General features: G+C 34.0%; 10 protein-coding genes across 14 annotated transcripts; 5 read left to right on the top strand and 5 right to left on the bottom strand.

Annotated features, from left to right (window-relative positions):
* Positions 1–1870: 1870 nt before the first annotated feature.
* LOC123310864 (transcription termination factor 3, mitochondrial) lies at positions 1871–3125 on the top strand. Its single transcript, XM_044894544.1, has 3 exons — positions 1871–2481; positions 2538–2752; positions 2808–3125. The coding sequence occupies exons 1-3, from the start codon at positions 1913–1915 to the stop codon at positions 3083–3085; spliced, it is 1062 nt and encodes a 353-aa protein (XP_044750479.1). The 5' UTR covers positions 1871–1912; the 3' UTR covers positions 3086–3125.
* A 174-nt stretch (positions 3126–3299) lies between these two features.
* Positions 3300–5845, bottom strand: LOC123310861 (cytochrome P450 302a1, mitochondrial). The gene is made up of 8 exons (XM_044894542.1): positions 5504–5845; positions 5216–5453; positions 4910–5094; positions 4530–4734; positions 4314–4473; positions 3875–4123; positions 3542–3748; positions 3300–3485 (listed from the first exon to the last, which is right to left on the bottom strand). Exons 1-8 carry the CDS (start codon positions 5655–5657, stop codon positions 3372–3374), a joined length of 1512 nt encoding a protein of 503 aa, XP_044750477.1. The 5' UTR covers positions 5658–5845; the 3' UTR covers positions 3300–3371.
* A 74-nt stretch (positions 5846–5919) lies between these two features.
* Positions 5920–7853, top strand: LOC123310865 (5,10-methylenetetrahydrofolate reductase-like). 4 transcript variants are annotated; one of them, XR_006537403.1, is made up of 4 exons: positions 5921–6461; positions 6521–6699; positions 7268–7383; positions 7444–7585. XR_006537403.1 is itself a non-coding variant. In XM_044894546.1 (4 exons), the coding sequence occupies exons 2-4, from the start codon at positions 6128–6130 to the stop codon at positions 7834–7836; spliced, it is 906 nt and encodes a 301-aa protein (XP_044750481.1). In that variant the 5' UTR covers positions 5924–5982; positions 6060–6127; the 3' UTR covers positions 7837–7853. The 4 variants fall into 4 exon arrangements, 3 of the variants coding, with proteins under 3 accessions (XP_044750480.1, XP_044750482.1, XP_044750481.1); XM_044894546.1 differs by lacking the exon at positions 7268–7383 and having other exon boundaries at positions 5924–5982; positions 6060–6461; positions 7444–7853; XM_044894545.1 differs by lacking the exon at positions 7268–7383 and having other exon boundaries at positions 5920–6461; positions 7444–7853.
* A 218-nt stretch (positions 7854–8071) lies between these two features.
* Positions 8072–11092, top strand: LOC123310862 (endoplasmic reticulum-Golgi intermediate compartment protein 3). Its single transcript, XM_044894543.1, has 6 exons — positions 8072–8279; positions 8334–8492; positions 8541–8683; positions 8788–8849; positions 8923–9281; positions 10402–11092. The coding sequence occupies exons 1-6, from the start codon at positions 8189–8191 to the stop codon at positions 10737–10739; spliced, it is 1152 nt and encodes a 383-aa protein (XP_044750478.1). The 5' UTR covers positions 8072–8188; the 3' UTR covers positions 10740–11092.
* Positions 9322–10060, bottom strand: LOC123310866 (reactive oxygen species modulator 1). The gene is made up of 3 exons (XM_044894549.1): positions 9878–10060; positions 9649–9790; positions 9322–9524 (listed from the first exon to the last, which is right to left on the bottom strand). The coding sequence occupies exons 2-3, from the start codon at positions 9780–9782 to the stop codon at positions 9416–9418; spliced, it is 243 nt and encodes an 80-aa protein (XP_044750484.1). The 5' UTR covers positions 9783–9790; positions 9878–10060; the 3' UTR covers positions 9322–9415.
* A 104-nt stretch (positions 11093–11196) lies between the features above and the next one.
* LOC123311754 lies at positions 11197–13152 on the bottom strand. Its single transcript, XM_044895830.1, has 2 exons — positions 12849–13152; positions 11197–12517 (listed from the first exon to the last, which is right to left on the bottom strand). Exons 1-2 carry the CDS (start codon positions 12885–12887, stop codon positions 11393–11395), a joined length of 1164 nt encoding a protein of 387 aa, XP_044751765.1. The 5' UTR covers positions 12888–13152; the 3' UTR covers positions 11197–11392.
* Positions 13153–14938: 1786 nt separating this feature from the next.
* Positions 14939–17079, top strand: LOC123311120 (ninjurin-A-like). Its single transcript, XM_044894906.1, has 2 exons — positions 14939–16001; positions 16849–17079. The coding sequence occupies exons 1-2, from the start codon at positions 15387–15389 to the stop codon at positions 17047–17049; spliced, it is 816 nt and encodes a 271-aa protein (XP_044750841.1). The 5' UTR covers positions 14939–15386; the 3' UTR covers positions 17050–17079.
* A 136-nt stretch (positions 17080–17215) lies between these two features.
* On the top strand, positions 17216–18973 carry LOC123311313 (GPI mannosyltransferase 2). The gene has a single exon (XM_044895207.1). It carries the CDS (start codon positions 17474–17476, stop codon positions 18923–18925), a length of 1452 nt encoding a protein of 483 aa, XP_044751142.1. The 5' UTR covers positions 17216–17473; the 3' UTR covers positions 18926–18973.
* Positions 18974–19032: 59 nt separating this feature from the next.
* Positions 19033–20856, bottom strand: LOC123311314 (reticulon-4-interacting protein 1 homolog, mitochondrial-like). Its single transcript, XM_044895208.1, has 6 exons — positions 20487–20856; positions 20228–20433; positions 19971–20168; positions 19797–19906; positions 19472–19736; positions 19033–19201 (listed from the first exon to the last, which is right to left on the bottom strand). The coding sequence occupies exons 1-6, from the start codon at positions 20761–20763 to the stop codon at positions 19097–19099; spliced, it is 1161 nt and encodes a 386-aa protein (XP_044751143.1). The 5' UTR covers positions 20764–20856; the 3' UTR covers positions 19033–19096.
* Positions 20855–23062, bottom strand: LOC123311312 (glutamyl-tRNA(Gln) amidotransferase subunit A, mitochondrial). 2 transcript variants are annotated; one of them, XM_044895205.1, is made up of 7 exons: positions 22901–23062; positions 22357–22847; positions 22032–22271; positions 21735–21882; positions 21463–21680; positions 21200–21402; positions 20855–21127 (listed from the first exon to the last, which is right to left on the bottom strand). In XM_044895205.1, exons 1-7 carry the CDS (start codon positions 22931–22933, stop codon positions 20967–20969), a joined length of 1494 nt encoding a protein of 497 aa, XP_044751140.1. In that variant the 5' UTR covers positions 22934–23062; the 3' UTR covers positions 20855–20966. The 2 variants fall into 2 exon arrangements, with proteins under 2 accessions (XP_044751140.1, XP_044751141.1); XM_044895206.1 differs by having other exon boundaries at positions 22357–22839; positions 22901–23052.
* Between the last annotated feature and the right edge of the window lie 857 nt (positions 23063–23919).

The raw sequence follows: 23919 nt of genomic DNA, 5'->3' as shown, positions 1-23919 counted from the left end.
CAGAGTGGTAGATCGCAGTACCTCTATTCAAAATCCTACTAAAAATGTTTATGAACTCGGCAAAAATTTCTCTTGCTTCCACGCCAATGTAGCATGAGAATAACAAGGTCGGAAGTAATCCTTGAAACGAAAATGATATCACTTAGACAGCCATTACATTTTTTCGCATAATTATTTAATAAGGCAACTTATTGCACAAAACAAAAATCCGACATTTCAAACTGGGAGGGATGAAACAAAAAGGACAATAGCACAACTACAAAATCGAAGAAAAATCACCTTTCATCGTCGGAATCAAAGTGACACAATGAAATATACACGTTTGTTTTAATTTCCACATATAATAATACTCGGAAATTCCGTGCAATGGTCAGCAATCGTCAGAACCATTGATTGCCTACGTACTTACGTGGAACGATTAGATCTATAAAAAGTTCAAGTACATCGGGAATCATTATTAACATTGTGAAATTCTACTTCCAATCAGAATTGCTGCTGCATGACCGGACGCAACTGACATTGAACTATCATAGGAAACGAGCCTGATTTCTGACTCGGACTGGATTCGAAATTTCGGCGGAAATGAGATCTAAAAGTTGTCCCTTTGAGAGCGATCCATCAACCGTGGAGGAAATATCACATACAGTTCCAGTTTAAAGTCGTAAAGGTTCAAATGTTACAAACTTTTTAATTGTTATGGAATTATGTGTCCCAGTTTTCAACTGACTGGCTAAAGCTATTTTAGCTAAACACAGGATTGAGCAATATTTTGATGCCACATGACGCTTCCAAGCGCAATTTCCACTTAAGTAAGGTGTTGTTATTCACAATTATCATTATGATTTTTATCTAGGAAAAACCCCATCGAAATCTGAGTACATACCCAAGAATAATTGAAATTGCCAATAGTTTTGAGACATGATTCTGATTGTTCGGATGGAGAGGCTATCTTTTCACTGTTCAGCTCTTCAAAGAGCTGAATAGTGGAATAGTGAAGAGATATCCTAAGAGGGCAATTGGTCCATGAAAGATCTATCGTGGCTAGGAGCGCGATGAATCAAACCATCATAACCTGCCGAATATACGATGTTACAGGTAGACCACGTAACCGTATCGGGTTCGCTGGCATCATCATCGACAGAGATTAGTGCGAATGGCTCCACTGGGTGTGTTCCGCATGGGTCGCCATGCGTCCGGGAAACAGCTCCACGAAGCCGACGAGCCGTGACACTGAACCAGCGTCATGGCCGGCTGGATCTGGTGGTGGGTACCGATGTTTCAAGGTAGCCAGCATGGGGAATTTGTACAAGGAACAATTACGAGAAATAAGGGCCAAGAACACCTGCTATAGGAACTCGATATGAATCCACGTCTGAACGAGCATGCACAAACTCATTTGGAAGGGGTACAGGGTGTTCGGTCGCAGATTCTAGCGAAAACACCTTCGCATGAGAAGGGGGGCAAAGCATAACCAGAGACAAACTCTGGCATAACTGTTTGAATGAGTTACTCGCTATTCATCAATTGAATAAGAAATTTGCACAACTAGACGTTGAAATCAACGCCTTTCTTTGCTTCTTATGTATTGGATTTTTGGTTCAGTGGTTATTCATTGGGAAGTTGAGCAACACTCAACGCGTCTACTTGTAACACTGGTTGCCTGCTTTCAATTTGGTACGAACTATTATTATTAGAGATGTTAGTTCTGCTATTGCTAATATGATCTGTTAGACTATTTTGTAGTAAGATATTTCTGCTTAAAACAATTTCTATAAAATATTCTCATGGTATGTAACGTTCCATCAAAGAGAAACAAGAGTTGTTACTCTTTGGTTTCACATACAACTCTACTGGATTGACACTCTTTTGACATAAGTCATTAATTCAAAAATGTAAATATTAAATTTAGAAGATGTTGAAATCAATGAAATCGCTTATAAAATATGAGAAAGTTATCAGAACGGGTATTCGTTTACTTCATGAAAAAACAGAACTTCAAACTACTGACAAACCAGCGGTGAACTTGCATACAGTGAATAAACTGAGTTTAGAAGAAGCAATAAAAAGTTTGGATGAAGAGCAGCCTAAGTCAGTTTTAGAAGAATGTAAAGAAGATCTTTCTCATGTAGCCCCCTATTTGAAACCTTCATTCAACTTTGCTGCATATGTGAATAATTCAGAAACACTACAAGAGCTTCTCAAGTTGGGAGTCAATTTATACGAAATTGAGAAAATAAGAGATGCACCTGCCTATATTACTTCATTAAAATTCGAAGATGATATTAAAGAACATGTTATATTCTTGCATAACTTAGGTCTTTCAATTGATCAAATTGGAAATTTCATAACAAAAAATCCTTTTATCTTCAAAGAGGATTTGGATAATTTGAAAACTCGTATTGCCTATTTAAAATTCAAAAAATTCAGCGATGAGAGTATTACGAGAATAATTAGTTTGAATCCTTCATGGCTTCAGTTCAGGTATGCATTAAAATTAGCTCTCAAAATTATATGATAATGTATCTTATTACTTTCAGCACCCAAGAAATAGACGATAAACTAGGATTTTTGCAGAACATGTTCCATCTAACTGGCAATGAAGTTAGAAAAGTTGTAACTAAGCAACCAAAACTGATATCATGTAGTGATAATCTGCTGAAAGTGAATATATTTGCAATAAAGGAAGAAATGGGTTTCAATGATCATGAAATGAAAATAATGTTCATAGATAAACCGAAAATATTCATGAAGAGTAAGGTGATCAAATAAACATTTTTTTGTTTAGGCTCATGTGGAAAATTTTTTAGGACATGAAAATATTCTTAAAACATTTGAATATCTCCAAAACACTATGGGAGTAACACATGATGATATAGTTAAATGCCCACAGATTTTAACATATAGGGAGCACAAGTTGAAAGAAAGATACATGTTTTTGAAGAAATTGAATAGAGTACAATTTGATCCTAAAAAACCCAATTACACATCATTGATTATGTTAGTTTCACAATCTGACGCCGACTTTGCTGTAGAAGTTGCTAAAAGTTCAATACAGGCTTATAATGAGTTTCTGAAGACATTGTGATGGATTTAAGAAGCAATAATAGTAGAAGTAATAGGTAAAATAGATCTACATGAATGGAACCTATCCTTCTGGTAGCTTGGTGGTAAAGCACTTGGCCAGTCATCAAGAGATCATGGGTTCAAATCCCCCTTGAGAGATACTTCAAAATTGGTGGAGAATTAATCATCATTAATGAATCGCAGAGGGAAAACTCTCGAAAAAAAAACAACAGAAAGTTTGTTAATTTTTTAATAAAATATAATTAAATTTTAATTATAAAACAATAAAAAATCTCTGCCAATTTATATTATAAGGATCGAGTCTTGAAGTTCAATAAAATTGGCCCATTGGGTTTATTAATCAGGGAAGAAGTTGTATCCAAATTAGAGCCATTCCACCCAATTTCATAACTTCTGGACAACTGCAATGTGAAAAAGAAAAGTGAATGAACATTCACATGAATTTCATAATATTCACCTTCAACAAAAGAATAAGCATATTTTGTTCAGCCAAGTGTTTGGCAATACAAGATCTTTTACCATGTCCGAATGGTAATACCAAAAATGGATGTGTATTTCTATGAAGTGGATGATCCTTCAACCACCTTTCTGGTAAAAAGTCATTTGGATGGGAAAAATACCTTTCCAACCGGCAGGAAATCTGGTTCTGGGTAACAATAATTGTCTGAAAAAAAATTTAAGTATTGGTAGAACTCGGGAGTTAATTTACAGCAGTTCTGCAATAGGGATGTGATGAGAAAAATATCTCTGATTATGTTTATCATTGTTATACTAAAAATCAAAGCTTTACCTCTTCAGGTACTTCATAACCTGAAAAAACAGATGGTTTGCTTAAGATTCTCCCTACGCCCACTGAAATTGGTCTCAATCTATGTGTTTCCTTAAGGCAAGCTTTAGCATAGTGGGCCTCTGCCAACACTTCTTTTGTTACAGGATTGTTCTTGTTTGGTAGCAACCTTTGAGATTCTTCCCACAATTTATGTTGTGCTTCTTTATTCAATGCTAAATGATATAGAAGAAAAGAGGTAGTATAAGAGGTCTGGAATGAAATAAAGAGTCGTATAATGAAAGTGATTAAAACATAGAAATTTAAAAAAAAACTCGTCAGTTAGGCTATAAAATTATGAAAATTGATTTTCTGTAGTTGAAAATGATTTTTGTCAAATTAACGTCAGAACGACACAAAAAAAGTATAATTCTGAAAAAAATTAATTTGAAATGGGACTTACAGTATCCATCCCTGCTAGAAGAAAATCACAGCTTATTCCAATAATATCCTTGAAGTCTAGTTCATTTGATCGGAGATAAATATCCAGCAAAGACCTTGGTTGATCATAATTCAGTTCTTGATAGGTATGCATCTTTATTCCTACCATATCGATAGCAACGCTAAAAGGTTCAGAAAAAATTCACGTTTTTTTCTCCATTTTTACTGAATCACATACTCTTCCATGCAGGTCTGAGCCTTCTTCAATTTCCAATACAATGGAGTTGTAAAGTGTCTCCATAACTGAGGTCCATTGTCCAACTTTAAAATACAATCATTGGTGATTAGAGCTGATTTCAGTAACTTTGTAGATCTAGAATTTCTGCTCAATTCACTCTCAGAGAAACTATCCATCCGGACATCAAATACAGAGAGACATATCACTAAATATTCAAAATTAACATTAATTTTTCATGTGACCTGAACAAGTTTTACATTAAATAAAATTTTAAATTTGTGTCTTCAATTTAGTTAGTTGACTATTCAGTAGGAAAGATATTTTGCATTTGAACTCTGTTTTGAAACTCAATACATATAGATCAAATTCATTATACATACATTCAAGATATAACCTTGACAACTCTGGTAAGTAGTCTATATTTGAACATTTGCTCATGAGATTGAGTCTATCCAAAAATTCATCAACTATTTCGTTACTACCAGAAATGAAGTTTTTAACGGCTATGGGACCACTTAAGCCTTTTTGAAATACTTGTCTCAGTTTCCACCAATTTTCACCATTTCTGAAAATAACTAAATGGTACATCAAGAACAAAATTACAAATTGCAGATGAATTTAACACTGAAAACGATTATTTCATTTAATGAATAGATCAACATCCTACTCGCAATAACTCTTCTTACGTTGGCAATAATCCTCCTGTATTATAAACATGAGGTTTATCTAATCTATATTTCTGAAGTGCAAGGTGGCTTCTTCTTTTTGGATGTACTCCTTCATTTCTGAATAAATGTTCAATATCATTGGGATCGAATAACCATACTGTATTAACACCAGGTACTATTTCTTCTCTTACAATGCTACCAAATTGTTTATACTTTTTCAATCCATTGATATGTAACTTAGAGAACTTGTATCTTCCTGGAAATGATAAATCAAATTTCCATGCAAATTTAAGAATAATCACTTACCAATCAGAGGAAGATATTGATACAGAGTTCCGATGGCGGGTAATGAAAGTGGACCTGGAATACTATTGAAGGGTTTTCTGATTTCTGTACTAAATACCCTACATTGATTCGAACTCGGTTCTAAAATTCTCAACACTTTCTTTTTGAAACACATCACCGGAACTGTTCAAAGCTTGAGAACAAATGAAATGAGTACGCTATCGAGCAACAAATGTAAAAATTCTATATGTAAATGGTAAAAGGCTTTGAGTAATTCATAAACTTAGATCTGAGTTCATAATAAATCATTAAAAAATAACATCAATTATTCAAACAAATCGCAACGAAAAGGTTATTTGTTGTTCTTCCAGACCATAGACATGATTGAAAAATGAAGTGCACAAAAAAAAAGATGGAAGAAGGCAAAACGAGGAATCTCTGGATGGCATGGGCGCATGGCAGTTCAACTTTCTGTAAAAAAAAAGGATTTTTGTTTTCTGGTTGTATTTTTTGAATATTCTTCATTCTCTACCCTCTCTAATATTTTCGATAGTGTTGAAATTTATTCGTTTTTCAGGATTATTCGACTACAGTTATCACGTTTCAATAATTCTTCAGTTCAGGAAATAATTTCAACATTTCAAAATGGATTCGACCCTTACAACAGATCAGAAAAGTCTTACCGCAATTTTCAATTCAAAAAAATCCATGTCCTTAGAAGTAAATTCAAATGAGACGATTGATTTGGACACATTACCCACAATGCTAATGGATTTCGTCGCAATATCTTGGATAGGTAATTTTGAAGGATTCTCTGCAAAAAATATTCCAGCTATAAAATTAGCCGAAGAACTTATTTCGAGGAAAATAACCGTTCTTCTTCACATTGCCTGTAGAAACTTGAATAAAGTATCAGCTATGAATATTTTGATGTACATAAGACATATTGGTATACGAAATATATTAGCCCTTGAAGGAGGTAAGTTTAATATTAATTCAGTGTTTCTGAAACTATTATTAGGTAAATTGTTTATGTAGAATCAAAATACGTTACGGAGAAAGATCTTTCTGAAATGGACTTCCCTTATACAAGTCATTTTGTTGAATTCATAAAGGAGAATTTTGAAAATTTTTTCACCATTGGAGTTACTGGATATCCCCAAAAGCATCCACGTTCACGTGACATGAATCAGGAATTGGAATTTTTGAGATTGAAGGTCAATATTAATTTTTGTGTACACATAATTCATCATATGCTGTTTTCCGCTTTTGTTCGTTTTGTTTAGGTTGAGAATTTTTCATACTTAACTTTTTCAGTACCTAATCCATATTTTGGAGCAATATTCAATACATATTTCAAATTAAAATCATTTCATAATGAAAAGATTAATTTGAGAAGAAAAATAGTAAACAAACTACTTGAAATCATTTTAAAGTATATGAAAAATTCCATTATGATCCTACAAAACAGCTTATTTCATATAAATCAACTAACATATCAGTACCTCAAATTATACTAACAATGTGGCTCTTCCTAGATGAAAAATTTACTTGGAATTGATTGGGTATTAAATTAGTTGTTGTACTTGTAAAAAATTACCACCTATGCCAGTGTTCCTTCTTACATGTTGAAATTATGGTGTTTACAGCTTCTCTTTAAACTCATTCAGGGTATGAAATAATAAAAAAAAGGTGTAATAATTATAAAGGTGTTGAGGAAGATACCTAAGAGAACCTATGTGCCAACTTTCCACAGTTTATGATTTTAATATTTTTTGGTTCTAGTCAGCTGTTTTACGGGAAGTAGTGGCTAGACTTTATTTTGGATAGAAGTAAGATAAAAATTTTTCAAGAATTTTTAAACAATTCGGAAATTAATCTCATTTCCCAGGACCTATCTGGTACTGATATCATTTTTATATTATTGTAATAAAGAATACTCGTATCTTTTATTCCAACAGGTTTCCAAGGGAGCAGATTTTATTTTAACACAAGGTTGCTTGGATAAAAGAGTCCTATCTGATTTTCAGAAAATGTGTAAAAATTTTAATATTTCTATACCTATTGTGGCGGGAACCTTCTTACTAAGGTCTACTAATCAGCTTAATACTCTGAAGAAATGCAACGTTTCAGTGGAGAATGAATTGTTCAGATTCCGTGATGAGTTGTCGCAGAACTTCGAACCTTTCTTCAGAAATCTGTTCAGGGAAATTGGTGAAATGGTTCTTGATGAAAATGTGGAGGATTTTGCTGGATTACACATATTTTCTTTTAATGATAAGAATTATATTTCAGAAGTCATGGGTGAATTCGCCTATTTTGCAAGACGCTTTAATAAAGTTACTTCAAATTAATATTCGTCTTATTTTTGTTATGCTATATGGGACATACAATCCCTCAAAATAGCATAAAAAAATAACCGGCAAGCATAAGCCAACCCTCAATATTAAATTTTGAAATAGGTATCCGTATGGAATCCCTCTCAACTACGCCCATGGAATTGTTAACCAGAGAAAACAGTTCTGAGTGATTCCGAGCCCTAAATAATTTTAGTTCCCACTTCCAGTAGTTTAAACGTAGCAGAATAAATGTCATCTTGAAGTAAGTTCACATAACAACAACAAAACACAAATCCCGTTTGGTAACGTCACCAGTTCAAACGAACCGGTCATATTGCAATTAAAAATTCCATGATTTAGTTTCGAAATGTTCAAAGTTTTCGAAAAATTGAGGAATTTCGACGCATATCCAAAACCTTTAGAAGATGCTCGAATCCAAACCTTTGGGGGTGCAACTAGTGAGTTGCTGTAATGGTTGCTAATAAGTTAGTTTTTGAAATGATCTTTTTCAGTTTCGGTTCTCAGTATTATACTCATGTTAATTCTATTCTTCGTCGAGTTTATGGACTATATGACACCAAATATATCAGAGGAGTTGTTTGTAGATACATCAAGAAGTCCTAATATACAGATAAATCTTGATATAATTGTCCCACAAGTTTCCTGTGATTGTATGTTAAAAACTGAAGGTATTTTGTGAATACTAATGAAACAATTAGTTTTAGCATTAGATGCAATGGATTCATCAGGGGAACAGCATCTTGAAATAGACCATAATATTTACAAGAGACGACTAGATTTGAATGGTCAACCTATTGACACACCAAAAAAAGAAGACATAACAATTAAGAATAAAAATGAAGTAGGTTCAGAAGTAAAATTAACAGAAGATATGCTGGGAACAATCCAAACATGTTATCTAAATGTCTATAATCTGACTTCATCTTCAGTCGATTTTCATTTCAGGTAGCAGTAGTGAATGAAACGAAATGTGGTAGTTGTTATGGTGCAGCCCGAGATTCAAACAGGTACTATACATGTTATAATAGTTTTATACTGGTTTCTATACTTATTTATTTATAATTATTCATTGCTGCTTAGGTGCTGCAATACTTGTGATGAGGTTAGGGCTGCATACAGGGAGCAACAATGGGCTTTTCCAGTTAATCCAGAAAATATAACGCAGTGTAAAGATGAAAAAATAGATGAGAAATTGAAGGAGGCCTTCAAGCAAGGATGTCAGATATATGGGACAATTGTTGTCAACAGAGTTAGTGGTAGTTTTCACATAGCACCAGGAAAAAGTTTCAGTATAAATCATGTGCATGTTCATGATGTGCAACCTTTTTCTTCAACAGAATTTAATACTACACATAAAATAAGGCATTTGAGTTTTGGAGAAAGAATCATGAGCGAGACGCATGATCCTTTGAAAGACACAATGGGATTGGCAGAGGAAGGTAATTCAATGATAAATTTAATTATATTATGGAAACACTCTTCAGAAAAAGAAAAGTGATATATTTTTTTATATAAATTACACAAAAAATCTATGTAAGATCTAATCAGGATTATATCAAAGTAGCCTAATGCTCTAACAACGTAATCCAGAACCAATTGCTAAGAATGTTCCGAAGGAACCTCCTCCTTGCAACATTACTTTACCAACAGTATTTACTAATTCTCGTCCCCTTAGACCACCTCTGTAATAGACATATCATTTACATTCAGAATTCTTGATTCGGTTATAATGAAGAATTATTAGCTAAGGTAAATTAATTGTTCTGCTGATCAGTTTAATAGTGACTCCTCTATATATGAACTTACCTCAGCGCAGAGAAGCCACCAAAGAGTGCACCGCTTGCTATGCCAACAGCAAAACCTAAGTAAAATCCCATTTTCATTTTGTCAATACATGAAGGGCCTTGCCCTTGATACATACTTCCAGGTACTGCAGGCATTATTTCACCTATTAAACAGAAAAAGTTTTCGAATCATTGCCGCAACTTCCTTTCCAACATAACCTCAAATTTAAAAGTCTCAAGAAGTTACTTACTTTGTCTTTTGTTTTACAAAAAAAATAGATAATTGTGATGTGCTATTTACGAACTGAAATTTCCTTGGGTGTATTTCAAACTAACAAGGTTTTACTTAAAACGATTCACATTAATTTCCTGCTATCAAATTTGGTATAAATTCATGGCTTTTATGTTCTATGTCTTGATTGTCTTGTCTATTTCTTTCTATGGGCACTTTGAAATGTCATAAGTAACCATTGGCGGCTCGTCATGGGAAGCAAGGGGGACTCTTTCTCTTCACGCATATCAGTTCTTTTTACATTATTTTACAATCGAAAGTATTTTCCAACAAATAATACAAAAAAAAAATAAGAATAGAATTTTCCTATTTGCTAAATACAGGGACAAGAAGTCAGTTCCGGTTGATTTTTTGTGTAAAGAGCTCGCATTTAGATTCGCTTGCTTGGAATCTTTTTCCGTCTTAAATTTTCATTAAAAATCTCACATACACGTCGTTTCTTGCACAACAAGGACATCACCTCTTGTAATATTTTTCTTACAGGTGCTACCATGTTCCAGTATTATATAAAAATAGTACCAACACAATATTCGAATAAAAAGGGTGAAGTTATTAATTCCAATCAATTCTCAGTTACTAAACACAAAAAAGTGATTTCAATAATGAATGGTGAGTCGGGAATGCCAGGGATTTTTTTTCAGTATGAACTATCCCCTTTGATGGTGAAATATACAGAAAAAGAGAGATCCCTAGGACATTTTTTAACTAATGTATGTGCTATCATAGGAGGCATTTTCACAGTTGCAGGACTACTTGATTCCTTCTTCTTTCATACTACACGTCTTATACAAAGGAAATTCGAACTTGGAAAATTGCACTGATCTATTATTATTAACCATTTTTCTAGTATAATTTTTCATGGATCACTTTTATCTATTTTTATAGATATGCTGTAGCCATATCACCCAAGTTTTCACAGCTGTAATATTTAATTTAATCGTTTGAATTCTGTCGAAAACTATTTAAAAAAAATAGTCGTTGAGAATGAACTCTTATTAGAAGTCTCTCAGTTCATTACAAATACTAGTCAGACTAATGGAAGTCAATGAGCCAGAGGTTCTTGCAAAATTGAGAAAAACTCGATCATATGGCTACACTAAATGTAAATTTATTTGTGTACATACTTATGCATTGAAGTGGAATTTTAGATCTGATTAAAATATGGACAATAAAACGTGTTTCGTTTAATTTTACTAAGGATTATTATAAGCCGAATTGTGAAAAAAAACAAACACATTATCTTCAAGAAAATAGTTTATTCATTTTCATGATCCTCACAAAATAAATAATGACATTATCATATTATAAAGCCTTAAACACTCGCAACCTTTGAACAATGAAATTAGTGACAATCAAAACTAGATGATTTTTCAATTTTATGACATCTCCAAGAAGATACACATCGTTCAAATAATTTTGATACGAAATATTCCGAAAATAATTTCAGATCGTTTTTATTTATTTGCTGAAAATATTAACTAGCAGTTATATACGGAGAACCCATAGGTAACTGTACTTTGTGCTCTAGCGAAGTCGGATATTTGGCAGTAAAAACACCATTTCGTAGAGGTGGGAGAGGCTCAGCCACATGAGCAACAGGTATTTCCTTCAAAATAGAAACTTCGGCAGGATATGGCCCTGAAGGAACTACAGGAGCTGGAAAATGTTCTTCAGTAATGGGCAAAGGAGCTTCTGCAAGAACTTTGCCATCAGACGTTTGCGAAGAAAGAACATGATCTGGATTTGGTACCGGAGGAATGGTCGGTGAATCTTTAATCGGCATGAGAGATTGATCTGGAAGTTTCACTTGGGTCAAAGTTGGCGGTAAAGGCTCATGAAGTTCGCCAAGATTGCCCTTTTCAAACGTTTCCAATTGCTCGGTTTTTATATCTCCCATTGGATTAGGCAATGGTGGTAAAGTATCGTGTTCGTGCGTTGAAAGGACATCCCCTAGATTGGTTAACGTGTTGGGGAAGAAACTTTGTAATTTTTTGATACAATCTGATAATTGTAGAGATTCGATCTCCTGCTTGATGGCTGGAAGAGGCTGAAAACTGTCTTGATTATATTCAGGAGCGATTCCTTTCAAGTGTTTTGATTCAACTTCCTTGGATAAAGATGGTAATGTTTCTTGTACCAGTAATGGTTGAACTTCTTTCATCGAAGAATACACATCCTGTTTTAATGCGAAGACTTGATCTGGGGAATCTTCTCTTATTAATATCGGAGATAAAAGGCGTTCTGGTGATTTTCCTTGTTCGAACTCAGCCTGCTCAATTGTTTTCTCGAGAATTTTCGGATCATTTTGTTGTGTGGGAAGGAAATGAATGGCATTTCCATCCTGCTGAGTATGGGCTATGAGATGGATGTTGTTTTCGGATGGTCTCTCAAGTTTCACCGGAAATAATCCACTTTGGATATCTTCCACAGATTCCTCTGAAACGTATGGTTCTTTTAATGAAACATCATTTGCTTCATCGCTGGCTCCGTCACTATCATTTTTAGATATATCTTTTAGATTTGTAAGAGGTCCAAGTAAGGTCCTTGCTTTCAAACTGTTGATGAGTATGAGGACGACAGTCAAGCTTTGTAAAAAACCCTAGAAGAATTATTAGTCGATATTGATATTAACACAAAAACTAGACTAAGTAACTATAATCGGAAAAAAATATTTTAAAACTTTCTTTATTTGTAGATCTATATCGTTTATAGGTAGGTACACATGAGTATGCGTTCATTTCATTTCAAAAATATGTCTTGAATTTTGATGATTCATTCAAATTCAGGAAAGGATGTTCACACATTGTTTATACTTATGAAAATCGAAGAATATTTCTAAATTCATTGAGATGTTTGATACATATCAGATCTAAACAAAGATGCTCCATTACCCGAACAAGCACAATCACAAGCTCTACATTTACACTTACCATTTTTGATACCAGCTTCGCACTACCACTGAGAGACATGTAAAAAGAATTTATAGATAAAGCCTATAGCTCGGAGGGAAGAACCTATTACACGCCGATGATTTTTTCAAAGTACCCGCCTATCGTAGACGGCGTTGCTACTTGAAAATGTAGGTGATAGTTCCGTTTACTTCGTTTTCAATAAAAAAGGTCCATGTTAATGATAAACCAGTAATAGTAAAGTTATAGTTGAGGATGTTAATTGGTTGTGCGGTTCCTGAATAGAACTGCATTTTTTTTGTTGGTGTTCTGCAGTACGTATTTGTTCATAGTGTTGATGTGCAGTTTAACGCTGGGAATTTCATGCAAAGTTTCACGACTTCTAAAAAAGTCCATAAACCAACTTTTCTATGTCAGAATTGAATAAAAAAGACTTCGAAGTACCTATTGCAACTTGTACTTTTTGAAATCGGAATTGAAATAAAATTTGCATCAGTTAGTCGGTCTTAACCAATGAGCCAAGAAACCTGTTATTTAACTGGGAACATCGTGATATAGGTATAGGATAGAAATCATCGGTCATTCTTAGGGATAAATGAAGATTAATTCAATATTATCTGATGTCGTTAGAAATTTTAGTTTCCTTTATTTCAGATGTTAAAGTTAGATATTAACAATTTGAATCATGCCTGGTCCTTTTCTGATTTTCACAAGCAACCATATGTGAAGTTGTCGAGCGTGAAACCAGAAATGCATTTGATGCACATTATCGCGGTAGGTAGTTTCTGGTTTTCTCTTCAGCGGCATAAAATACGAACCTACCTGCCCACCATAATTCTTCCGAGAGAATGTGTGCCATGACCATCTAGGTCACCTGGATCTTTTTATCGCTCGGAATATATTGAATTGCAAAAAAATCTGATAGGTTTCTATATGAGACAAAAGGACAAAAGGTACAAGGGTTATTCCTTAAATTAAAGGCATATATAGTTGTATATACAGGGTGTCTATGAAAACCCAAATATGTACTCGGTATAGAAGCAATGCCTTTTTCCATTGTACCCAAGCAATATTCTCTTCTCTTGATGTAAACAAGAAAACAAGACAGGCATGAGCCCATTATGGACGTTGACTTTATATCCTTGTAGAATAAAAGGTAATTTCAATGTGGGAATACGATTTTGAACAGGACATATTTTTTTGAACATGATTCAATTCAGCATTGTTTCAAAAATTCCACTGAATTCCTTACTAAAGCAATAAATAAACTTCTGTAAACAAGTTCAATGATATGCTTAAACTAAGATCAGTTAGTTTTCTTCATTGTTTTTAATCTCATTACGAGATTATAAAAGACAATGTGTAATATGATGATTAGATAAAAAAACCTTGTCATTTCATTTGGATATTACATCCTGCCGCAATATATTGATAAATGAGGTTTCTTACCGAACAACAACATCCGCAGTTATTGATAAAATAATCCATAATTCTTCTCTGTTGTTGGAATAAATTGCGAAAGTTTATACACACTTTCATTATTCAGCTATCAATAAGATTTCGAATTAGCTGTTCCAACAGCAGTAATGGAGGGCGGTAATAAAACATATAGAACAAAGATCTACAAGTTTTGCACAAAAATTCATTATCACCATTAGTAAGCATACTTCCACTTCTGAACCATAATTAAAATAAAAAGAAGAGTTAGAAAAATATAAAATACTTCTAATAATATGCGTATAACCATCGTTACATGAATTTCGAACTCTTCATTTCCTAAAAATGATCACGCAGAATCTTATTTGTTCACCAAAAAATCCTCCATGTAAGTCATACAATTTTTTTTTCATCCCAAAGGGGTCAAAAACTTCATGTTTTTCCAAATTTGCTTCCAACAATCGAGAACTAATAAGAGGTAAGAAATCAATCGACTTTATACAAATTCTATTTCCACACGACAAGAAATTTTGGTATTTTCATCAAGAAACAGGGTCGTTGACCAATAAAAAAAATTTTGATTCCATTCGATGAATCGCTGTTTCTGAAAAAATCGGGGGTTTCCCTTATAGCTCGGAAAAAGAGGAATCTCCAGTTGCACCAGATAAATTCCTGATAATAAACATATGACGTATGGGCCACGTGACTCATCAACCATTCCATGTGGTCTCGCGAAGCTAATTATACAAAATGGAAATAGGTATAGGTACTTTTCATTTCAGTTATAGAATTGTTTCTGTACGGTCATCCATGCGTTCACCTTATAATTCACGGTAGATATTTATCCTAAATGAACCAGTGTTAAAATTGACAATGCTTTAAGCGCACGTTGTTAATTGTGAAGAATAGTTCGATGCATCGAAGCAAAAGTCGAGATTTATTCGAATTGATCTGTGGGACGCATCTTCGAGAAACTTGTTTCCTCGGTAGTCAACGGACTGGAAGTTCCCAGTATCCCAATAGTGTTGTGTCGTCTTTTATTGACGAAAAACGGTAAAAATTCGGACTGTGTATCGAGAGTGCCGCGGTGGAGATAACCCTAAGTCAAGGTCAGCCTTAAGAATGTCCGCGACAGTCAGCTACAAGCACAACAATCCGGAGTTCGAAGTGGAAACAGTAAATTCTACCACTCCGCTGATGGGGGACAAGAAGAACCCCAAGCCCACCTTGGCCACGCCGGAAACCGACGAACAAGACGACGACAGGGAAGTGGTCAACGAGCCTTATCCCGGTGTGGATGACGGATTTTTCGATAACGAGAAACCAACGGATTCCGAAGTTTTGACCAAGAGAAATAATGATACCAACACTGAACGGAGAGAACAGCCAGAAATCAACTCGAAAGACGACGATCAGGGCAAAACGGAGAACCCAGAGGATGAAAATGATGGCACCACCCACCAGAGGCGGCACTCCGGGTCCATACCCCATTTTCCTAGAGAATCGGATTTCCCCGGACATCGTCATCATGAGGTAGACATCGGAACGGGGATTCTTCTCGAAGATATACCAGATCTTAATGTGTACCAACATAAGAAAACCCTCGCGCAAGGGATGATGGACTTGGCGCTATTCTCAGCTAACGCAAATCAACTCAGATACGTGATGGACAGTTTTGACAGACACCCTTATTATTATCCCAGTTTAATATTCATTGCCCTCAGCCTTATATTGCAGGTGAGTGCCACAAATATTCACAAAGGTTAACAGTTTAAGTCTGAACCGTAGCAAACAGATTAACTTGGTATTTGGTATTTATTGCTGCTTTCACATAGCTTAGAAGACTATATTCTGAATGTTGGTATTAGATGCTCGAACATAGGGCTCTCAGCATGTTTTAATCAGTAAATTAACTTGAGTACTACGTTTGGGCACAAAACATAGGCCTTCAAAATTCTATACTTATCGACATTCCTTGAATGCTCGTTAGTTTAATATGAACCAAAGTGATTCCTGATAACTAAAATTCCGAAGATTCCAGTTGCTGGTCAAGATTTTTCAAGATTCAATTTTCAAGCTATAACTTCAAAGCACTTCCTTGAATGCGCTTTTGTGATTCCAATTTGTTTTTGTTTGAGCGTTTAGATTTTTTCTATTTTTAATGGTATTGAAAATTCCTCCCCCTTTTTAACATCGGTATAATGCCAACGAATATGATGCATAATATATGTGCATTTGAAGGACAAGTGCGTTGTAGCTGAGGAATACAGTATATCCCTCAGGAATTTGAATTGATATGCAATAAAATATACCAGTGCTTGTTTAGGTCTAGAATGTGCAACTGAAGCTATTCGAAATGTTGTTAAGCAACTTTTTCTCTAAAATGTGACATCTAAGATTCAGACGAGACTTGGCATTGTCAGCGTGGTCTTGCCATAACCGATCTAAGCTTGCACTAAGATAAAGACTGAAATTTTCTCCCTGTCTCGATATTAATGTTTCACAAAATCTAGGGAATCAAATAACACAAAATGTAATTTTATACTCTAAACTAGTACATACATATTACATTTCTTTTTTTTAGGTTGCTATAGGGGTGCTCCTAATTTGGAACGCCACTTACAACGTGAAAGATGAAAAAGAAGTATGCAGAGCGAACAAAATCAACAACTACACCGTCATTGGAATTTTTCTAGTCACCGTAGTGAACGTCTTCGTTTCAGCTTTTGGAGTCGCAGATGCTCCATCAAGTTTGAATACTCGAATAACTGCCAATTCTACTTGAGAGTGTGTAAAATGTGATAAAGGACAAAACTGTACTGTACTGTACGGGGAGTTGGAAGGATATTCCTCATTTTATAAAAGTAATGTGGAGGATATTTTACGATTGAGATTAATAATTTGTTGTGGATGTGATTTTTTTCTCTAGAACATAAACCTTTTAAACTACTTTTAACATATAAGAAAACAAAAAGTCTATGCAACGATGTCTCTGGTCTATGTGTCTAACCTAACATTTTTCAGTAACCTCAAAATCTTGTTCTGTTTCAAAAAGATTCAAACACTGTTCAAAATTCACTTCATAAGACTAAATATATCATGTGGATTCTTACTGAATTTCCTAAGGAAGACATTTTTCATTGAATTCTCCGAATTTATCAGCAACATGAAAATGGTGATGGAGTGATAAACCCATATTGATTATAGAAATGAGTAAACTCTATAGGAAGAGTATTATAAAAACTGCCTTATTTTCAAGGCTCCTAGTGATATTTTTGCAATATATTTTCAATCACCTGATTACTGATCATGATGCTGGAGTTTTCCTCTATCCAAGGGATAATGTTACAGAGTCCTTTATGGATAAGGCTGTTAGCCATTTTTTTGGGGGTTTCTTGAGATGGGATGCACAGTATTTCATGCATATTGCAAAATATGGCTACACATACGAAAATACTGTTGCCTTTTTCCCACTCTTTCCTCTACTGGGAAATTCGCTTGCCAAATGTTTGAGTTTCATCCACTTCCTTAGCGAGGATTCACTAATATTACTGGTTTTTATGATTGTGAATTTATTAGTTTTTGTACAAACAGCACTGATTTTATTCGATCTCAGCAGGAAATTCCATTCGGAGAAATTTTCATATTACTCAGCCATACTTTTTTGTTGGAATCCTGCTTCTGTTTTTTTTTCATCTCCTTATACGGAGTGTATTTTTAGTTGTTTAACATTCTGGTCAATGCTGAATTGTATAGTACTATATGAGAAGTATGCCTACTTCAGGAGAAGAATTGAACCACAAGATTTGTTATATTTACTTCCTATAGCTTTAGGTACAATAACAAGATCAAATGGTGTACTCAATCTGGGATTCTATCTATATATTTTAGCTTGTATGTTCTTGAGAATTTTCATTCAAATAAAAGGTGCTTTTTTATTTTCAATAATCAAAAAGTTTTTCCTTTTTCTGTCATTCTTGATGTTGATATTTTTGGGGATGATATTATGTTTGTCTCCATTCCATGCTTTCCAATTGTTCAGTTACAATTTGTTTTGTAAGGATTTCACTGTCAATCTACCAATACAGGTTGAAACATATGCAAAAGAAAATAACTTTGTACTGCTAGGCACCTACAGTAAACACAATCAGTCCTGGTGCAACAGTCGATTGCCAATGGCTTATTCATATGTTCAAAAACATTATTGGAATGTGGGACTTTTCAGTTATTACGAATTCAAACAAATCCCGAATTTTCTTCTAGCAGCACCAATATTGATCATTTTCATCGTTAATTGTAGAAAATACATCAAGGTCAACTTTCCTAAAAATGTTATCGATATATTCAACTTGGATATTTCTCCTCCAAGAACACATTTGATTTTTGAAAATCCTCATATTTATGTATTTATAATTCATGGATTAATTCTATCCATATTTTGTATATTGTTTGTACATATTCAAGTGAGTACACGATTTTTGTGCTCATCCAGCCCCCTTCTATATTGGTTTTCTGCTTATTATATGATGGATGATGACAAATTTTGTGATATGACTGATTTCAAAATGTTTTCAACAAAGAAAAAGTACATACTTTCATATTACTTGACTTATTTTCTTGTGGGCATAGCATTGTTTTGTAATTTTTTGCCATGGACTTAAATATAAATTATACCCAAATGTTGTCAAATATATCTTTTTATTTTATCAGCCTATTATATATTATTGGTGTTATTTTCCAATTATGTAATTAAGAAGGCTCAAATAGCAAATAATTTAAACTCAGAAGTTAAGATTTATAAACATTCCTATAACATTAAAAATAAAAATTCATTATATATTTATCATAACCTTCCCCCTTAGATGTCCTTTCTTTACCTCATTCAATGCAGTTGGAAGTTGTTCAAAAGAGAATTCCTTATGTATAACAGGTCTCAACTAAAAAGAAAAATTGAGTTCAACTCAAATACATTGAATGTACGTATGATCTGCATTTTGATTCATAAAGATTTGTAAAGGGCACTCTAACAAATCTTCAAATTGTGTGTTTCCATAGGGCAGGCCAAATTACACACACAGGTTCTAAGAAACGTTTTGCTAGTAACCAGCAGCAATCAACAATTTTGACTATTCCTTACTGCCCTATAGAACATTTTTATACATAGGCCATGATTGAACAGGCACATAAATAATGAATATGAAACTCACCTGATTATTCTTTGCCAAACGATCGATTAGTTCAAAGCCACTATTGCTAGGAATAAAGAAGCCCCATTTTACTCTTTTGCCATCTTTCAGTTTCATGATATTCTGGCTCAGAAGTGAGCTTGTGCTTTTCATCAAACCACCTACTAGACCATATTCATCTGTATTCAATATAAGTGGTGAATTCAAAGTGATATACTGCCCAAATTTCCATTCATTTGGTACCCTATCTATTCCAAATTTAGCACAATCCAATATAATGTCATACCTGCAATACAAACCAGTCAGTACTTGAAGCATTTGAGACCATTTTGGTTTGAATCATCACCTATTTGTAGAAATTTTTTCAATATGATCTGGTTGAGTATAGTCAAAAACATCATCTGCTCCTAACGATCTAACCAGGGACATTGCATCTGTTGCACAAGTTGCTGCTACCTAAAAGAATAATCAACAAAAAATGTTGCTAAATAGCTAAAATAATTTTATAAGTTTATCTTACATGAACTCCTTGCGACTTTAATAATTGAACAGCCATTGTACCAACTCCCCCAGAAGCACCTAATATCAAAATCCTCTTGTCCTTTCCACATCCTAGTGCTAAGCCGGCTGTTACAAATAAAGCAGACCATGCTGTCATAGATGCATATACCATTGAAGCACTTTCTGCAGGACTGAGATGATCTGGTTGATGTCGGAACTGGACAAAATAATCAGTCATTTTATTTTTTCAAGGAGATTTTCCTTGAACATACTAACATGGCCATTTTCAGCAATAACATATTCTGCAAAAGAACCCTGCTTGTGTAAGGGTATGAAACCATAAACCTTATCTCCTATCTTATATTTTTCATCAACTGTTAACCCTTTACGAACAATGGTGCCACTAAAATCCCTACCTAAGGTTAGGGGCAGTTCCATTTCATCATTTCTGAATACATTCAGGACATTCCTTGCATAACCATCTTAAATTAAAGTGATTTCAAACTTCCATCAGTATCGAAGCTGTCTCAAATACCTTTCATGTATAAATCAATTGGGTTTACTGATACAGACTCCACTTTCACTAGAATACTGTCGACTGAACGAAGAAATGGTTTCCGAGTAGAGGATAATTGTAAATCTTCTTCATAACTGTGTATTTGCCAAGCATTCATTTTCAAGGCATCAGGAAACTTTTTGACTTTGGCTGAAAGGCTCAATAATGCCCGTTGATTCTTGAAACAATTTTTTCTTAGGTAATTGGACAACATGATACTTTGTGCAGGTTTTAGCAATATTGTGAATGATTCCATTTAAATTCAGTATTTTTTCAGAATTTTCGAACTCTTTTGACTCTCATCAACTTTTAGGTTAGGTTAAGTGAAATGAACAAAACAGAACGAATAACAAATAAAACTTTATTCCTCCAAAAATTTTTTTGGGCAGTCGTATCTTGTTCATTCGTTATAAAGTATTAGAGAACGTAAAAAGTAACACTAGACAATGTTGAACTAATTCATAATATTTTTTCCACAATGTGAGGAAATTTTACTTCATTTTCAATGAATTTTGCTAATGCCAATAATGTGGGTTCACTGAAATTTCTTCCCATCAGTTGTAAACTTATTGGGAGTCCTGCACTAGATAACTTGATTGGAATAGAAACAGCAGGAATTCCTGTAAAAAAATTGTTTGATAGGTTGCTATAATGAATAAAAACTACATTAGAGAATCAAATATGAACCTTACCAGCCATATTAGCCGGTTGAGTACAGTAATCTTGCTGACTGCATTGTTCACTGTTAGATTTTGTTATGAATTCGCTATAAAGCGGTGCTGTGGTCAATGTTGTTGGAGTTAATAAGATTTGAACCTTTTCAAAAACATTATCGAAATCTGTGGCTATCAATCTCCTCAATTTCAGAGCTTTTTCGAAGTACCTCTCATAATTTCTGAAAAAGTGAAATAAGGATAGAAATCATCCCACTTAACTGAATTTTTCACTAACTCACCTGGTCAAAAGGAAATAATTTCCAGTTAATATCCTATGCTTAACAACATCATTGAAACCAATACTTCTCGTCTTAGCATAGAGTTTTTCAGTAGAGGTTTCTTCATTTGCTCGAAAGCCATATTGCACACCATCATATCTTGCCATGTTGCTGGCAACTTCACATTGGTTCAAAATAGAATAGCATACAATACTTAATTCAGTATGAGGCATTTCCACCTATAAGACATACAGTCAAAAGAAGTTTTTCAAATTCAGCAATTTTGTTAATACCTCTATTACATGCGCGCCAGAATTTTCAAGAAATGAAGCAATTTCATTCCAAGTATGCAGTACTTCATTGTCTAAATACTCACAAGCGTATTCTTTTGGGATTCCGATTTTCAAGTTTTTAATAGAGAGTTTATCAGCTGGTGGGATTCTGAAATTGGCATACTCTAAGTAACCCACAAAGAGAAATAATCTCTACTGATAAAAATGCAGTGAGGTCAATAAAAAAACCTGAAGCTCTACATAATCCAAGATATGAATTACTCTTGTCGCCATAATAGCAGCTTCATTTACCTCTACCTTAATTTAGTGTAAGGTTTTGTTATACAAGTTGAATCTTTAGGATCAGGACCAGCAGTTGCATTAAGAAGAGAGACACAGTCATCTACTGTTCTCGTTAAAATTCCTGGTACATCCATTGAGTTTACTAATGGAATAAGTCCTAGTCTAGATATAAGGCCATAAGTTGGTTTCAACCCAACTAATCCACAATATGAAGCAGGATTTCTTGTAGATCCTCCAGTGTCAGAACCAAAAGCCCTTGAAATGGAAAAATAAACACTTACATATACAAAATCAACATCCTTTTCGCATTAATATATAGATAAAATACAGCGATCCTAACCCAAAGCAACTTCCTGTAGCTACAGCAACAGCACTCCCACCACTGCTTCCTCCTGCTATGTAGAAATCTGTTGAGCCTTTGCTAGAACCCCAAACATTTTTTGTTACACCATAAATTGAATCTACAGTTCCAGAACCCATAGCAAATTCATCCAAATTAGTTTTGCCAACAAGTACAGCACCAGCATCAAATAATCTTTGGCAAACTGTTGCATTATAAGGCGGTATGAAATGTTCCAACATTTTAGAACCACAAGTTGTTTTCACATTTTTGGTGCAGAAATTGTCTTTGATGGCTATAGGAATTCCCTCTAATTCTGATCTTGGCTTTTTCATCTGATAATTTTCAGATGAACGATCAGCCGATTCTATAGCTATTTTGTGGGTTATGGTGATGAATGCATTCAATTCTTTGGTGTCATCTATTTGTTTCAGAGCATGTTTTGTTACATCTCGGGCAGTATATTTGCTATCAAGTAGAGCTCTACAAACCTTCAGAATGGTTAACGTGGACAAGAAATAGCAATTAATTGAATGGTGCTTACAGTTCTTATGTTCTGTGATAAAACCTTATCCATATTTCTACTCCTTAGAACCAAAAGTTAACAACAGTAATATAATCAATGCTGGTAAATTAATTCATATCTTGAATATTTATAAATTTAATTCATTTGAGGTTAGAATTGTTGACATATGAAACAGTAGAACTACTGCATAAATCGATCAAAGATTCGATAAACAAGGTGTATGAACTACCCAAATAAACCAAAGAGTTTTAGTTTTTACTCTTACTCTATGGTTAAAACCATAAAGCTTCATCAAAAATTATCAGAGATATAGATATTATCTCTATATCTCTGAAAATTATCTAATAAGAGTAACAAGGCTTCGATTAAAAAGATTTTCGAGTAATGATGATAAGTTTTTTTTGTCAGCAGTTTTTTTTTTTTAATGAATAAATGATAATAATGAGATATGGACAGAATAAATTTCCTGTGGAGTGTATTTTTGAATGCTCTCCCTCATTAATGCCCGTATGTTCCAGAAACACACGGGCAGGTTTTTAATTTCTTTTTTCGCCAGTTCAGTTAGAGAGGTAGAGTACACCCAGTACACCCTTGTCTCTGAGTATACCAATGTCCCTGCTCATACTTCATGAACCATGATATGTACGCGACCTAGAAGTTTGAAACTATTTAATTACAAATTATGATTGATTAGTTGATAAATAAATTGTAGAATTCAAACAGAATTCAAATTAAACCCTCGAATATTCCTTATGAGGCCTATCATTACAGAGCACGAGAATTCGTAGAAGTTAAATAATTAACACGTTTCCTACGAGTATTCCCAAAACGTGTAATTTTATTTCAAATCAACTGGGGATTTGAAATATTCAGAAATTCGTGTATAGAAGTAATGTGGTATTGGCCATGATATATATTTTATTCATGGGACATCCTTCTCTAGGAGTCTATATAGGTAGTGAAGGTCCGGGAAAATTATTAATTTGAACATATAATTTTCCCAATTCAAAAATGTCCTTAGATGAAAATTATAAGAA

The sequence above is a fragment of the Coccinella septempunctata genome, chromosome 4, assembly GCF_907165205.1.
Source record: "Coccinella septempunctata chromosome 4, icCocSept1.1, whole genome shotgun sequence".
Lineage (NCBI taxonomy): Eukaryota > Metazoa > Arthropoda > Insecta > Coleoptera > Coccinellidae > Coccinella > Coccinella septempunctata.
Note: the sequence above shows the minus strand (reverse complement) of the source record. Positions and strands in the feature narration are given on the sequence as shown.